The 17,050-nt window shown below is 38.3% G+C and overlaps 1 protein-coding gene across 2 annotated transcripts in view; it reads right to left on the reverse strand.

Moving 5' to 3' along the window:
- Window positions 1–17,050, reverse strand: part of sntg1 (syntrophin, gamma 1) — a 35,433-nt gene continuing 18,383 nt past the window's right edge. Inside the window, exons 12-20 of one of the 2 annotated variants that reach the window (XR_007813027.1) lie at window positions 16,244–16,373; window positions 10,147–10,185; window positions 7,670–7,786; window positions 6,290–6,361; window positions 5,519–5,671; window positions 5,251–5,343; window positions 2,097–2,207; window positions 1,405–1,978; window positions 1–1,319 (exon numbers count right to left, since the gene is read on the reverse strand). Coding sequence is in view for 1 of the 2 variants with exons in the window: in XM_018676422.2 (XP_018531938.1) it covers window positions 1,796–1,978; window positions 2,097–2,207; window positions 5,251–5,343; window positions 5,519–5,671; window positions 6,290–6,361; window positions 7,670–7,786; window positions 10,147–10,185; window positions 16,244–16,373 (898 nt within the window). In the remaining variant the exon portion in view is untranslated. Of the gene's footprint in view, window positions 1,979–2,096; window positions 2,208–5,250; window positions 5,344–5,518; window positions 5,672–6,289; window positions 6,362–7,669; window positions 7,787–10,146; window positions 10,186–16,243; window positions 16,374–17,050 lie in introns of both variants that reach the window. The other variant, XM_018676422.2, reaches the window with a different exon arrangement.

Raw genomic sequence — 17,050 nt, forward strand, 5'->3', positions numbered from 1 at the left:
CATGTTATAAAAGGTCTCATTTATTAATTTATTACACAGCATTATTTGTTAATAAAACATCTGCAAAAAATAAAATAAACCTCACTCTCTAGATCCTGTGTTATAAGGGTATATGCGACCGAGATATTTTTAAAGCACAAAAGCATCACTCAGACTTTCTTTGCATAGACTGCACCACCATTAGTTTCCCCTCAGACTCACTCATGTCAGCTTAACTAGCTCACCCAGTACCAAGCACTTTACTGACCCCATTTAATTTGCTATCCTCTGGAGTTTACTTACCCATGGGCCTCTTGTGTTTGGATTCTACTTTGTAAATGGAAGGTAAGAGCGTGACTAATTGCGCTAATTGACCTGAACTCTTTTTTGAATGTGATAGTTTAGTTGTCACTCTGCTGCATTTATAAACAGTTTAATACAGAGTGAAGTTTAAAGGGGCATTTCAAACCTGCGGAGGCCATGGTGATGCTACATTTTTCTATTTGCCTCACGGTGTGTTCTTCTCATTTGTCGATGACAAGTTTTTTTGTTATCATTATTATTATTGTATTTACAAGCTGAAGTCAAAGAAGATAAAATATTCCAAAAATACACCATTGCTGATTTTATTCTTCTAAATTGGTCCATAGAGTAAACGATGAAGAGAGTACGAGGTTATGCGCTATCTACCTAGTCGTCTCCTGTGCACATCAAATTAACAAATGCAGTAATCCCTACTACAAGTAATTGCTTGCCATAATTCATAATTCGAGTTCATTTGAATGTCAGTGTTTATTTACATAATCAAGTTTTAGAGAAAAAAAAAAGCTAACCACATTATGGAAGGTGCATCTAATCATGTTTAGAGTGGTTTCGTCAGATTATGATTGAGTTGCTGTTGGTCCTCGTCCTTACAATATTCGTACCGACTTTCTATTCAGTAATCCAGGAAATAGCCATATTCTGACTTCAAACACAGGCGTACATCATATACAGAGGAAAAAGGAATGAGGTTACTGAGTATATTCATACACACACTGACCTGAAACCATTCATTTCTTCCATTAACGCTGCCAGCAAACTAATATATATAATTCAATTTAATTAAAAATGAAAACATTTCTATTTTGCAAGATCAGATTGAAGTTGTCATTTAGTTTCAGTTGGACTCGCTTCACATCAGTGGAGATTAATTTTTCTGCAAATTGAATTATGAGTGTAGGTAAAAGTTTTAACCTCAAGAACAAACACAAAAATGGAAACATAGATAGCATCATTGTACTACGTCATCATATCCATTGTCCAGAAATATCCTTGCAGAACTTCAAGTCATGTACCGTCTAATGTGGGGGAAAAAAAGAGGTTAAAATCTGTTTCAGTTAAACCTCAAAATCTTCAGTAAAATCACATAGAAAAGCAGACTACCTTGGGAGAAGAACTCCATTTTTCTTTGTGTTGTGTTGATTATAAGGATGTCTGAGGATCAAGAGGACAAATTCACTTAAAAACATTTTTTGAATCACAGTTTGTGTTCATAGAGTGTTTCTGTGAAGTTATTCAAAGTACAGGTTTGTCTTTAGGTCCACAAGGATTCCAGAAATCCCAGAAATCTGATGCTTCCTCAGAGATGTCGAGCGTATCAGTCTCTGTTCGGCAGCGGTATACAGCTGTACTCCATAATAATTATAATCTCAACTTTTTCCACTTCTCCTGTCCACCATTTTAGGCCACGATCGCGACTAAGTGCAGCGTCTTTATTTTTTTATTTTTTCCCTCTTTTTTTTTTTTAAAGGGAGTCTGGGGAGAGCAGCGCCTGTCAAGTGGCGTATTTGAGTTTCGGCAACTGTGAGTTGCACGAGATGCTGGAGAGAGCGGGCATCCCGGTGGTAGTCGCGGTGCCTTGGCTCTCCACAAACATCGGGTCCAGGCAAGCAACTTTGGCAGCAAAAAAAGCGTGAATACAATGAAGCACAGCGAAGAGGTTTGAGAACTCCAGCTCCTGAAAAGTGAAAGTCATACAAAAATAAGTCATTTTCTATAACCTTGATGGTTTGAAATTCTTGCTGAGTAACATTTTTTTTTACATGCAGCATTAAGCATCTTTCAAAGCTAATTACCTTTGCTTCAATAGATTTGGAGTCTTGATTTTGGAATAAAAACTTGATCTTGCTTTTTCCATCATCAGATGATCCTTTTAGTTGTGAGAACTTGTATCTCCACAGCACTGCCTGAAATAGAGAAATTACAAAGATTATACGAGTCTAACTTTAAACAACAAAAAACCCCAACTATATATCTTTATTTGCTGCAATCTAATTTGTGAATTCCTTCTTGTGTCACTGTTTCATGAATAATTCAGGTTCAAAAATCCACATGGATCCAGTGAGAAATGGGGCACGTCAGCAGATCAACCAGATACCGGTTGTTGTGAGGTATAAACTTGTTATTTTCGCCATTGGGAAATTTAACAAGCCACAGCAATTTCACCTGAAATAGCAGAGCTTCATCTGATTCAATTAGTGTTGAACTGAATAAACAAAAGCTGCACAGTGAGCCCAGCGACAGACAGTTTCCAGACTGACTCTTGAGGTCGACAGCTGGCCACACTTTTCACATGAATATGTATCTGTTCATTACATACTACGGTACTGTGCTTCTGTAATAATTACTGTAACAATGATCTCATTAATCAGTGGAATTAAAGTACATTTACTCAAGAACTCCATTTTCTGTTACTTTACACCTCTACTCCACTACATTTCAGAGGGAACCATTGTACTTTTTTCTCCACTGCATTTGTCTGACAGTTGTATTTACTAGTTACTTTTCAGCCTACACTTTTTCATACCCTTCCTGTCCACTGAAAACAACAAATCTGGTGAATTGGAATTTTTCTGAGAACTGTAACAATAAAAAAACTGACTGTTCCTGCTATTCTCCTACTTCTTAAGCTAAATAAACTAAACTATTTCTTAGATATAAGAGATTCTCACAGGACAACAGTGCTACAGGCACATGATAACCTTGTTATTTAAAAACCCTCAATACATATTAATGCACCAGTGATATTAATTCTAAAGTATAATATCTGAAACAGTGACAGGGATATTTAAAATAAGGGTTTGCATACAGGACTTTTGCTTGTAATGAAGTATTTTCACAGCGTGGTATTGCTACTTTTACTTTAGTAAAGAATCTGAATATAATAAACTTGACTTAACTTGGCAAAAAAAAATCTTTTAAAATCAGGTCAGATATTCATGGCACAGAGTGTTAAAAGGAACAGCATCACCTCTTCTACTTTGCCTTTAAAAACCTGTCTGACTTGTTAACCTTGACAGAGGTGATGATATGTCCTTTATCTCAGTGACAGAACCACTTAATATTATACTTGTATCATGTCCCAGGTGGAAGATTATGTGCGATTCTATTTCATCCTGAGGATACAGTCTCATGAGTATTGTTCAGTTATATTTTGTTGGTTTGTTGCTGTGGTTGTTGTTGTGTGATAATGTAGTTAAGCTATTTTATGCTTATTAATTATATAAAAGTGGATATTGTTGTAATAATATTTTCAGACAACACACAGTAATCCTGGTATTGTTGGATTTTTAGGTTCAGTCTTTTTTTCAGTTTGTTCAGTCACGTTTTCTTTCATACTATCACCGCCTAAGGCAGTAGAAGCTGGATGTTTCAACCATATGCTCATTACTTTCTGCTGTTTTAACTTTTCTCCTGGATTGCTAACTAGATTTCACTCACTCTCAATCACAGTGTGTGGCCTCCTATGCACTCAGCTGATTAAAGCATTTAGTTAACTCGTTAGATCAGCCTCAAACCAATTGTAAATCTTTTTTTTTTTTTTTACTTTGCATTTACTTTCCTCTTAAATAGAAATATGTGGGGAGATATTTTGTAACTGAATCCTAATTTCTATTTTTTTCAAAGTAGTCAAGCTGCTCCACAATCTTTCAACATAACCTCCCCCTTGGGTACACACTAGTGACTTGTACATTTTGCTCATGTGGTGCATTTATGTTATATTGAGCAAGACCTTTCCTACAAAGATACTATACACAGACAATGGCCCTTTTGCTACAGATGGCTGTCAAAGCCATGTGTGTTTGCTCTCTGTTTCTCACAAGTTTGCTTTTCTTGCACTCAGAGCTCACCACCAGAGCACAAACCCTCTGGATCTTGACAGCTCACTTGTTGTATGCACAACCATCATTCATTATATGAATGTTGTATTCGCTGTATTTACATTTTATGCCTTTTCTTTAATGGACAATACTAAGTGCTTTATCCATCCATCAGGTCTCAGAGGGCTGGAGCTTATCCCTCCACTCACATTTAATTAGGATTGGGGGTGTGTGTGTGTGTGTCGGAAGGGGGGGGGTGTAAATTGTATTTATGTATGCAGCATGTGTATACATTATGTTTGAAACATGGACTGCAGGAATAGTATCTGTTGCACTGTAACAGCTAAAGGTGATCTTAATAAACAATAATACACTTACTCACAGGTTGCTAATGTACACCTTTAACGTTTTATATATTAGTCATTAGTCATTTTGCAGTAGAGGGAGTTCTTATGTTAAGTTCCAATCAAGATTAATTGTAAAATGTAGCATTTTAAACAGCTTTTACTGAAAAACTAGAGCTGTGGAAGATCTCACTACCTCCTGAGCCAGCAGATTACAGCTCAACTTGTCGTACAGAGTTATATTTGTGCTGTTTTCGATTAAAACTAATTCGAACATGGGTGTTGAAATTTGCCAATAGCAGCTTTTAATTATGGAGTAATCCCACCCCATGTATTGTCTGCGATTGTAGTTTACATATGGATTGTGTTTTGTGCATTTCGCTCTGTAAACAATACGCTGGCAACATTTTTGTCATCCTTGGGGGACATTGTTGCTTCACATTGCAGGAATTAGGGCCAAAATCTTAGAGAACAATATGGCAGCGCTTGTGTCCTGCCCAGCCACATAATGTGCACCAGTGGAGTAGTCTGCATGGCTCTCAGACTTGGGGAAAGGCCAAAATGAACTGCAGGCAGAAGTGAGAGGTTTGAGCTGGGGGGAACCAGCCGTCAAAACAAATGTGCTCACACTCCCAAAATGCACACAGTGCAGAATAAGTTAGCAGCACCAAAAAAAGAAAAAGGGAAGCTGAGGCATTGTGATTAGTTTCATCAGACTGTGTACAATCTCCCACTGAGAGGATCTGTTTTCCCTTTTCCAATTTTCAGGACCGTCCTATACTCACCTTTGAAGCTGCATCAAAGCACACAAAGCCCATGCTGAAGTCAATAGTAAGTCCCATAAGGTGGCTCTCCATGATACAGGCATATGTTTTACTCTACAGAAAAGGAGAACAAGATGTTACCGACAAGGACACAAAAGTCTCTTTCGCTCTGCTGAAAATGTCATAGGAGCATTATCAATCTTTGTTCTAAAACAACTGAGCCGGAACCGCATGCTAGATTAAAATCATCGCAATTCCCTGCACGTCGCCTAAGTGTTCAGGTGCCGACCTGTATCCTCTCCACCTCCAGGAAGGTGGCCATCTGAAAAGCCTTTTCCCAGATCAGTAGCTCACACTCCAGCTCCACACTGAAGAACATGTCCTCCCCGCTCTCTGTCTGGACGCTGAAGCAGTGCTTCCTCTTGTCCAGAAGGTCATTATCCTAGGATAAGACAGTGTAACCGCCATGCTGATCAGGTACAGGTGGGGCAGAGTGATGTGGAGATACTACAGGCAACAGCAATGCAGTTAAAGGGAGGTTTATGTCATTCTGACAGAGTAAAGACCACAGCTTTGAGAGCACTTGAATTCTTATCCTCCATATCTTCAACACTTACATTAAGGTAATATGTGTATATGCAAGCTGAACCAGACAACACTTTACTCTAATGTATAGTTTTATAGCTTTATGTAACCTAAATGGCACAGTGTAATAGGTATGGCAGTGTAGGTCAGCCTATATCTGATGTAATATGTGAGTCTATATGAATCAAATTATCCATAATGTGTTTCTAGATGATGAATTGCAGATAAATTCTTACAATCAAATCCAAAGTGACCTCGAATCTGCAGAGAATGAACAAAACAATCTGAACCTTGAGTGTCTCCATGGGATTGAAGAACACATGCAAATAAATGAGTGAGTTATATAAGGCCAGCTCTCAGATTCTCTTCTCTGCTTTGTATTCCTTCAGTGTACCCAGTGTGGGGCTTTCTTCTCTAAATGTTAAAGAAATAATAATAGAAAAAAAACAAACAAAAAAAAAAACGGCTGCCTTACCTTTAAAATCTTGCACATTATCTCATACACAGTAAAGCTTTTCTCTGCTCTGGTCCAGTCCCATGTTGTCACCTGAAAATGTCGCGTAAATGTTATGTTTGATTTGAGGAATGAAAGCAGAAAAACTGTCCATAAAAGTAAAACTGATTCATGTATTTGCACAAGTGCCTCATTCAGAGATACTTTTGAATTACAGCTGAGCGATCGCTAAGCCCTGCCCCTCTTTACTTTAGTTACTGGTGCCACACCTGCTCAAGCTTTTCATTTGACAGTGTACAATGACAAATTTTATGGTCCAAAGATTACAACTGTCACCAGCTTTTACCACCTATACGCAGCTAGTGTAGCTGTAGCTGTAGCCAACCAGTGTAAGCTGATAGTGACAGTAAAACTCAGAGATGTTTGTATTATGCTGATTATGCTTTTCTGTAGAAAAACAACTTGAACCAGCAACATTGTGGATAGATTTGTGCTTTAATATTTGCATCTTCAAACAGTACTGACAAGACAAAAGGATTTGAGGATGAGTTTTGCAACTGTTATGTTTTCCAATGCAAGATGTTCCCCACCCAGTTGCACCAGCTGTTTGTATTAGTTCGACTTTACATGCAAACTTAGTGACTGATTTAGAAACAGCTGGTGCAACCCATCCGGTCCAGGTATTTCTCAGACATAACCTGCAAATAACAGGCCACAGGAGCCAGGCATGTTTATGTTTGCAGATCATGTCAGAGCAGATAAACACACTGTTAAATCCATTCCTTACTCTTTTCCTTCTGTGTGTGTGTGTGTGTTTTTTTTTTTTTTTTTCAGTGTCACTCTTACTACAAACTTAATCCAAAGCTGAGTGCCTTGTTACGGTTGCAAAGTTATGATTGGTCAGTCACTATCCAGTGGCAGGGTTTAGCAAATGGTCACTTGAGGGGAAATATTCCTCAGAGGAAACTAGTCTTCAATAATAAATAAGCTTGTCTCGACGTCTGAACAAGCAGTCTCCTGTATTCCACCATCCACTCACATTAGCATATTCCATTTATATCAGCACATTCAAGTTGGGCAGGCAATTTCAGTTATCTATCAATCTTTTCCCATCTCCAGTACCATCGACAGCTTATCCCTCTTGTCATAATCACTTAAGTGGCTGGCAGAATGTAAACGGATTTAATGATCGTCATCAATCATGAGGAAGATCAATGCAGCACAAATGATTATGAGTGAGCTGCGTCCCTTTTTCTTTCCAGCAGGAAAGCATTTTCTTCCTCAACAATACATTAACATCAAATGAAAAATCCCCCGTGGAGCTGAGCAACATCAATTCAAACACAGAAAGTTTTGCGGTTTGGAGAAGTTGGTGTGAGACGAACAGAAGTCAAAACTCACAGGAGGTGCTGAAAACTTGAAAAGTGAGGAACCCCTCAAAGCGAGGAACTTTGGTGAATACATTCGGTCCTGAACGGAGTCCTGCTCCTTCTCGTCGACCCAGCCCATGTAGATAATCTATCAAAGGGTAAAAGAGATGAACACCAGAGACGTGTTAAGTAATAACAGGGATCAAAGCCAAGAGTAGGGGTGGGTTCCTCTATCATCATCGTTTAAAGACTCTTATTTTCTAACCTATTTTCTCAATCAGCCTCTTTCTCTGAGCAGCCAGGTCCTGCATAAACACATTTTCTGCTCAAGTTACCACAGTTTTGGTTATTTTAAAAGAGATTCAGTGTTGCCACATTTGACTGACACCAGATCAGTCCAATTAGTCGCTCAAGTCCTCCGAATCATCATAAAAGTAGCATTTGTAGCATGTTATAGCTGTTATTGCATTTTTATACATAAATCCAAATACATTTTCACCCTAACTGTAATGAACTGAAATGAACTGAATGCGCTGCTCTGTGAGGCTTCAGTTATCAGTTATTGCGTGTAGAGCCGTGTAAATCTCAAGCAAATTTACTGGAGCAGATGGCCAATCAATAAAAATGAAGCCTAACTTTTCAGTAAACAAAAACAACTTATATGGTACAAGAAGTAACCAAGATGATCACAAGCAGCACTCAGTGTATTTCTCTCTGTGGTCTTCTCACTGGTTTGAGTTGGGCAGGGCTCAGCTGGAAAAAGGATCAGGATTTGGCAACATTTAAATCAAAATCTGCCAGCAGTTGTGGGATTGTCTGTTTATGGTGCCAGGCGATTGTCAATCAGACCACACCCACAGAGGTTATGGGTGTGTAAGAGTGTCACATTCTCTGTAAATAATACCTAAAGTTGTTTTTTCCCCTCAACTTTATCTTGGATTATTGCTTATTTAGTCATGAATATTTAATGTTAGAGAAAATTACTTGAGATTTGAAACCAAGTTCTCAAGAACTTTAAAGGCAGACAGGTATGCCTGTTTTCAGTTTTTCCTGCAGATTAAATGCCTGACAAATCAAAGTACTTCATCACACAAAAGCCATGCAAAAACCCAATAATCCTATGATGGAGTCCTGTTCATTGTATTGTATTTGATGGATAGCTGCCACAGAATAGAGAAACAATTTCTGGCAATAGAGAAATCTGTAACATGTTTAACCTCCCTTTCTTTAGCATTTAAAATCAGTATGTAACCATATAGTTCATAATACATTATAATGTAGTTTCAAGCAGATTAAAGTAAGTGTTTTTAAATTGTATTTGACAACTATATCTCCCGTGATGCGTCTGTAATTGTTGTATAAACAACAGTAAATTAATTACTGATGATGGAATATAAGTTTATAATCACATAAATGAGACAGAAAGTATTTGTCTCTTACGTTTATCATTTATTAATCATATGTATTTATACTTTTCATTCTCAATGACAAGTAAGTAAAAGCTTCTCATTGCCTTAGATGAAGGCAGTGAGAAGCAGCTGAAAGCTCTGGGGTTTTACCACCTTCAGAAACAGTTTTAAACCCTCTGTGTGTAATGTCAGACACTGTAAGGATTTTATCAGCTGTGCTGTATAGTAAAATACAGTTACGGCCTATCTGTTCACTGGTTATAAAGTAACAGAAGACTTATACACCAGTTGCTTCACTGGAGAAGTCACAGTTTGTTGACATGTAACACACAACTACATTACAGTGTGCCATAAACAGTTGATTTATTAAATGGGGGTTGGGGGAGTTTAAATGAAGTGAAATGTATAAGCATGTAACGGTGTGTGTCGTCACATCATCATCCCCCACACTTACATGTAGGCAAAAGTTATTAAGTTTTCAGGAGAAAAAAAAAGAGGTTAGACCAACAGGGAGATGAAGAGAAAGAAAGCAAAGCCTCTGCTGCAAATGTTCTGAGACATGATTTTAGACATCAAGTGTTTCACACCATCACTCCTCATTAAAGTCAGGGTGATTTCAAACCAAGTAAAATGTTTGCTTGCTTTTCTGTTTGGAGCATTCTGACGGATTTGCAAAACAAGCCAGTGAAAGATTCGGGACAAGCACTCGCATCTCATGCAGTTTAATTTCTTAAATGAATTGTCAAGTGAATTTGCACGTTTTTTGTGAAGCAGAAACCAAAATAAATAAATAACAAAGAAAGGGTCCCACTGTTGCGCCTGCTCCCCGTGTTTAGACTGAAAAATGACACTGTGAGTTAACTGACTGAAGGCACTTAAGTTGTTTTCTGATCATCTCTCAGTGGATGGATTTAAATGATGCAAACGCTCTCCTTGTGTTGCAAGAGTTGGCAAGATGGAGCTGTGTCCTTTCCCTGCCTGACTGACCTGGTTAGATTAAGTTCTGATTTTTGAAATAAGGGCAAAACACGCAAATTAAAACCATCCAAAGCAGAAAGGGAAAATGTAAACAAGTAGCAGTGAGAAGAAATCGTCTTACCTGCTGGTTAACTGGAAAATTTCGGTTAATCTTCTTCACCTGTTAAAGTTAACAAAAACATCAATAAGTCATTAAAATATCTCCTGCTAACAATCAGGCACCAATTACTGGCAGAATTTAAAAAATTTGCGGGGCCCCGTAGGGACTCACAATCAGGGTGACAATCGATCTAAGACATAAACTATGAATCACAGCACCCTTGCTAACATGTTAACCACAGCACCGAAGGAATACTGTTAGAGCTACTTCATTTATTCAATGCATGCAAATTACAAAATGAGATAGATAGAGTCATTTCCACAAGGACCCGAGGCTCTTCCTAAAAAAAAAAAAAAAAAAATCCATTTTAAAAAATCCATTCTCTCTGTGGTAATAAAAGTGGGGAAACTACTGAGAGAGCAGTCAGGCTTTAAATTAAAACATTCTGCTCAGATCACAGGTATCACTCGCCCTTAATCCATGCTATACTATCAATATAACTCTTTCTTAGGAGCTGAACACCAAATTAAGCCATCCAGGCCTGATCCCGTCCTCCTATATCGAGACAACAACAACTCTCAGCTGCTCTTTGTGAAATGTTACTGAAGTTTGTGTCAAGGGAGAAAACTAGATGTGTGTGTGTGTGTGTGTGTGTGTGTGTGTGTGTTTATTTTTTTATTTTTTATTGTCAGTGAAGGAAGTGAAAGGGAAACCAGCCAGGTAACTGTCAAGATGTGAGCTGGGTTTGGATATACGGCAGCAGTGACAGTGGGTTTGTTCAGATTCAGCTGTGGGTTGTTGTGACCAGTCACAGTGACTGCAGGTCTAAACCACCTCTGACATAAATTAGGAAAGGCTGAGAGGTCCATTTCTTCAAGTTATAAAACATTCTCACTCCATCTGAAAACACATTTTGGGGAAGTCTGACTGAGTTAAGGTAGGTGAGTTAAGTGTCTAATTAATGCCTAATAAAGCTCTGTACACTCAGGTGTTTTCACTTTGGGAGAGTTTGTATTTTTTGTTTTTCTAATCCATGGCAGTTGAGGGGAAATATTCTGCTTTTTACTCCATTTATTTATATGACTACTGTAATTATTCCAACATAAATGCACCTGGTCAGTTTTTTTCTTTGCTAATGATTCACTGTTACATTACACTCAATAGCTGTTAGAAGACAGAATCACCATTTTTCAGGTCTGTCTTCAAACAATAGCCATTTACACTGAAACAGGTTTTGCTCACTATAATCAATCTTACTGTTTGTTCTGGCCATTAAGAGATCTCCTCATAATGTGTTTCCAATGTAAGTAAGACAGTAAACGTTTATTTATAAAGCACTTTTCAAAACCAGATTTATAAAGTGCTTCACAGGGTGCAGATGAAAACATACAATGACAAAAACATATGGATACAAAAGGTATTAAAAGAATAAAGGGAGACAGACCAGGACAGGAAACATCAATAAACTACCTTTGAGAAAAGATACTGAGATTATACAGCACTAGACTGTGGGGGACAAAATCTTCATCACCATTTAATATAAAATTATTTCTTTTTGTTTCCATAATGTGGGTGTTGAGTTGCAGGAATTATAGATAAGAATAGAGGAAATTTTGCACTATAAAGGCTGTGACTGCAGGTATCTGCTGGAAGTGGAAGGCTGCAGCCTGTTATTAACTGCAGAAAAACTTACAAATACACATTTGACAGGACTGTGGATGTTGTCCCACATTACTTACACTAAAAGCCCATTAGGAAGAGATCTTCTAATGGCCAGTGTGAAGAGAAGGAATGATTACTGCGAGCAAAACGTGTTTCAACGCTCACTGACTATTAATTTAAGACAGACTTGAGAAATTGTAAATCTATCCTTTAACTCCTATTCCCACTGTTTCATTATCTCTGCTACTCTGTGTGATGCACCACTTAATACAGATTCATAGAATTTTTTCCATTAATTGGGTGCCCCCATTGTTTAGGGGTTAAGACACCATCCATGAACCGCAACGACCCCAGTTTGAGTCCGGCAGGGAGCCTCTCGTCCTCATTTCTCTACTGGCACTTATAATCGTATAAAACAACCCAAAAAATAATATAGTCCTCATTTCTATGACACTGGTGAACCCTCTTTTTATATTAATATTAAAGTTTTAATCCAAACCTGACAATCTAGGACGATGAAGCACCTGTATGATATTTTTTTGTACCAACATTAATATTCAAGTTTTTATTATTGTCTGCATACTTATAAACTATTTAAATAACTTTTTAAATTTTAATCTTGTATTCTTGTATTCTTTTTTACAGTGACACAGCAACATCTGTCTGGGCACTGAAGATAAAAAATAGTCTTTTTGGTTAATTCTGTAACTGTCCTTGTTTAATAATTCAGTAAATAAATAATGTAAGTTTGGGGAATTTATTAAAAAACATTGTCATCCAGAGAGAATTGACAGATACCTTTTTATACTGAGAACTTAACTTTTGAAAAGTTTTTACCGATAGTACTTGTTTGTTTCTAGTTAAGTAAGTTTTTGGCTACTTGTTCTACCTTTACTTCCACTCAGTATCTGAGAAGAGAAATGAATTCCACTCATAGTTCAACTAACACAGCAGCTAACTGAAAGGCCAAACAAGTTGTGTGTCACTGATGGTAAGAGCATCAGTAAAAACAAACTGCTGAATTATTTAACATGTCGAGGTCTCAAAAATAATGATGGCACATACCAAACATGAGCAAACAAAGATGAGCAGTGATCACAAGTCAAAGCCTGCTGACAGGGACAGACAGATATCTGACAGTGGAGCTGCTAAATACCACTGAAGAAAAGCTTTGAAAATTGCCACAGAATTGAATCAGCACCTCTGAGCCCGCATCTCAGCAGAAACTGTTCAGCCTGAGCTTTTGTCTGGGAAAAAAACAGGCTGGAGACTTAAAGCAGAGCTGCAAACACTTCTATTAAAGACCAAGACACAAAGACCTGTTGTAGGGAGCTTTATGCCTAAACCAAAAAAAAGTAATGAGTCATTAGGCATGAGTCATACTTTAACCTAATTTCTGGATCTGATTTGATTCACAATCACATTTGGAGGAAGGCAAAAAAGAAGCCTTCAGCCAACAATATCTGCTGCTCTGCTGTGTAGCTGACTAGTGGGAGTCGTTAGGACCAATGGAGCAAACACTTCCCTTTCATAATGTTCCCATATTGCCCTCAGTGATGCTTTCAAATGCACCACTAAACAAACTTAAGAGTGGTTTTCATGAATACCGGGATGGCCTCCCCAGTCACCGGACCTGAACGTCACTGAACCTTTATGGGAGTTTGTGGAGCGCAGCGGATTCCCTCTTCCATCAACGCTCAGACAACCGGAGGCGTTTTTTTCATGACGAATGGAGCAATATTTGACTACAAACAGCAGCTCAGTTCAACTGTCTGACGGCAAACCAAGAAGCACTGAAGCTTTTCTGCAAAGCAAAGGTGGACCCCACTCTTTACTAGGTCCCTTATTTCAATATATTTTCAGATGTTGGTGCTATTTTTATCCACTGCTTGTACATCTCATTTGCAAGGTTTCCTGTCTAATGAGTGAGGTCCATTAATTTCAATTTTAAAAAGAGTCCATCTATGAATATTCATTTTGGCTTAAAACAAAAAAAAAAAACAAGTGAAAATCAGATGACTCAAACCCTCCAAAAACATTCTCTAGCTTTATAGTTTCTTGTTTTTTTGTTTTTTTTTAAGGTCTGTCTGGGACTCTGGCTCATCTGCAGCCTAATCAATCGATCAATAAATCATTTTATTTGTCCCTAAGGGACAATTGCTGGTGCAACAGTCAAATAAAAACAGAATGAAAACACAAAGCACATAAACACATCACATAAACCCAGAGTAATGCAAAATAAAAATGGGTGCAACAATAGAGCTTGCAAGTCGAATTTTAGACCCTTTGTACATGTATGTATCATCTTTTTATTACCTGTATATACATTATCCGTCTATTCAACAGCTGTACATAACTCTGTATATGTAAGACAATATACATACTACATACTAGACTTGTACCAAACATACATGTATTACAAGCACTGTTGTTGTATATACAACAATAATGGTACTAGTTTTTAGTGCTTAGTGTATCAAGTCAAGTTGAATTTTAATTATTTATATCTTTTCAATTTCTTTATCCAGTTCTTTGTGTACTCATGTTGTTGTTTTTTTGTTTTTGTGACTTGGCTGCTGTAACGGTTAAAATTTAGATTAGTAAACTACTCTATCAACCGTCTGTCTATAGTGCCACCTCCCCATATAAAGGGCAGATGATGACAGTTGGGCACCGGAAACCTTTAAAGGGATGTTACCAAAGTCGGGTATATGCTTCAAAAAGTGATATTTATAACAGAATATTAATGAGACAGAGGAGGAACCTCAGGAAGTTCAACAAAAATTACTGAAGCCACATCCAAAATAAAATCTGCAGCCTCACAGCAAGCTACCACCTATGAATAGCATTTTACTTTCTCCTCACCAACTAACTGGAACATACCACCTGCTCAGGTGAGCTTCCAAAATGCGAGGCTTTCCAAGCATACAGGACACAACGTAATTGTAAACACTGGATTTTTCTGTCACAGCTGATAATTACAATCTGCTATACACACACAAGTGCATAAAGTTCAACCAAACGTCATTTACTTCTGAAAAGTTCTACCCATCTTCCCACATCCTAACAACGCCCCGTCCTTCACTGCTAAGAGGACCTAATGACCTATTTCCACTCTCCCTGATTGATAACAAACATAATCCACACCACACAACCAATGCATTCAGTTTAACACTTGACTGAAATACTGATGATATAACCCCCCCCAACACAGTGATGCTGTCGGCGAACAGGACCCAGTGAAAAGTGAATGGAGCAGCCTTTTCCCACTGTCTGTATGTGCTCCTGTAAGCTTTTCCTCAGGGAGTTTAGTTAAGAGAGTTATTATTCCTTTTGCTTTTTACAACAAGTAAAGCAGCTCTTTTGTGGTTCCTTGTCATCTATTTACTTCTTACTGGAAGCATGTCCTGACCCTGTTGGTGACAAAGAAGGTGACAATAAAGCAGCAGAAATCTGTAGATCCTGCATTCGGCCAGGTCCCTAGCTCTCTTGCTCACATCGGTGAATACCAAGGCCAGAGCGAGAAACACTCTCAATTGTTGAGGCTGCTCTGGCCGTGAGTCATCAGTGTTATGTTTAGTACGTCCCTCACTTCATCCACTCCAATTAACCAGGGCTCCATTATTCTCCAGAGACTCTCACACGCGCCGGCCATCGCTCTAACACACACAGACACACACAAACACACACACATACACACACACACGCAAGCCAGTGGACACAGGATGATTACAAAGCCCCTGTTTTTCACTGCTGCTCGCTCCATGAGCTCTCCATCATGCGGAGAGCCAAAAACTACTATCTAGTAACATTTTTCTAGACGACGGCTTCACGGAGCTCTACTCTACGAATGTAAATTATTATTAGTTTACTGCATGGAAATGGAAGAAAATCCACCTAAATATCGCTGTCAAAATTAGACACTTTTTGTCAGGTTTTGTATGAGCCACCACACATGAAGAAGCTTGTAGGCAGTATCTATAGTTGAACACCCCACCCCCCCACTGAGCATCACCACCCGTCTGGAAACACACTTCGTTTTTTCTCCACTTCAGCTCTGGGAGAGCTGGGAAAAATATGTTCACAATAAGACAAAGAACACAGTCGTTATTTCTCTGCTTCTTGCTGCCTCTTCGTATCATTATTGTGTAATATATTATAATGAATTATAGATAATACAAGTACATGGGTTTAGCTGGAGGGAATATTTTTAAGTGTAGTACAATGCCATTTCTGTTATTGTGACCTCGGGCTCTGAGAAATAAGTGTGTACTTTACGCGGTGTGAAAAGGCATTCGTTTGTGTCTACTTAATGCCGTGACATTTGCAAAGGGACTGTTAGACGATCCACAAATTGAAAGTCTGTTGCATTAACATCGAACCCAATATCTTATTGGTTTACATGGGCGACTGCAAGAGGCAGCAGACCTAACAACTCTCATTGCTTCTTACTCACATTGTGCTTGGTAAGGCTGGAAATGTTGCTCGCTATTGCCTGAAGCCAGTCCAAACAGTCCTCAGCTGTGGGAAACTGTATTACTCCGCTGCAAACTCCATCCACAGCTATAACCTGGAAAGCATTTTTCCTGAAAGGACAAAGAAAAACATTGGGGATCAAACTGTGATCAAACGTTTGTGATTTAAAAAAAAATCTTGCTTATTTTTTACATGTCAGCATAAGCATTGAACAAATGCGGAGGTTTAACTACCATATGTGCAAGTGATGCAGCATTAATTTATTCTTGCCGTTACCATATCAAAACAAACTCAAGCATCTATAGGCCCAGTATACATGGGGCAAGTACACTAATAAGGTAAGCAGTAGATATTTATTGAGCTCTGTGAGCCAAGCCATCTGCTCTGTGGTGTCCTTGATGTCATTCATTCACAAAATAAACAACAATATAATAACAACAGCTTTACATATACAAGCATACAGTTTATTAACTCATATCTCTATGTTACATTTATAAATTACGTTGAAATAAGGATTAATAGATTTAAAGTTCCAAAATATGCAAATGTGCCTGTGCAGAATTCTGCATAATAATTCACTGTGACAGGCAGTGCCTGCTTTGACCACCTTGCATTGGGGCCTGGTGCTGACTTGTTATGCTACTGAACAAATGTGTGCATAAATGAACTTTAGAGGAGCTGGGTTTTTTTTTAAACTCTGGGCAGAGCCAGGCTAGCTGTTTCCAGCCTCTGTGCTAAGCTAAGCTAACTGGCTGTAGCATCATATTGACTATACAGACATGAGAGT

Source organism: Lates calcarifer, linkage group LG4, assembly GCF_001640805.2.
Source record: "Lates calcarifer isolate ASB-BC8 linkage group LG4, TLL_Latcal_v3, whole genome shotgun sequence".
NCBI classification, from domain to species: domain Eukaryota; kingdom Metazoa; phylum Chordata; class Actinopteri; family Centropomidae; genus Lates; species Lates calcarifer.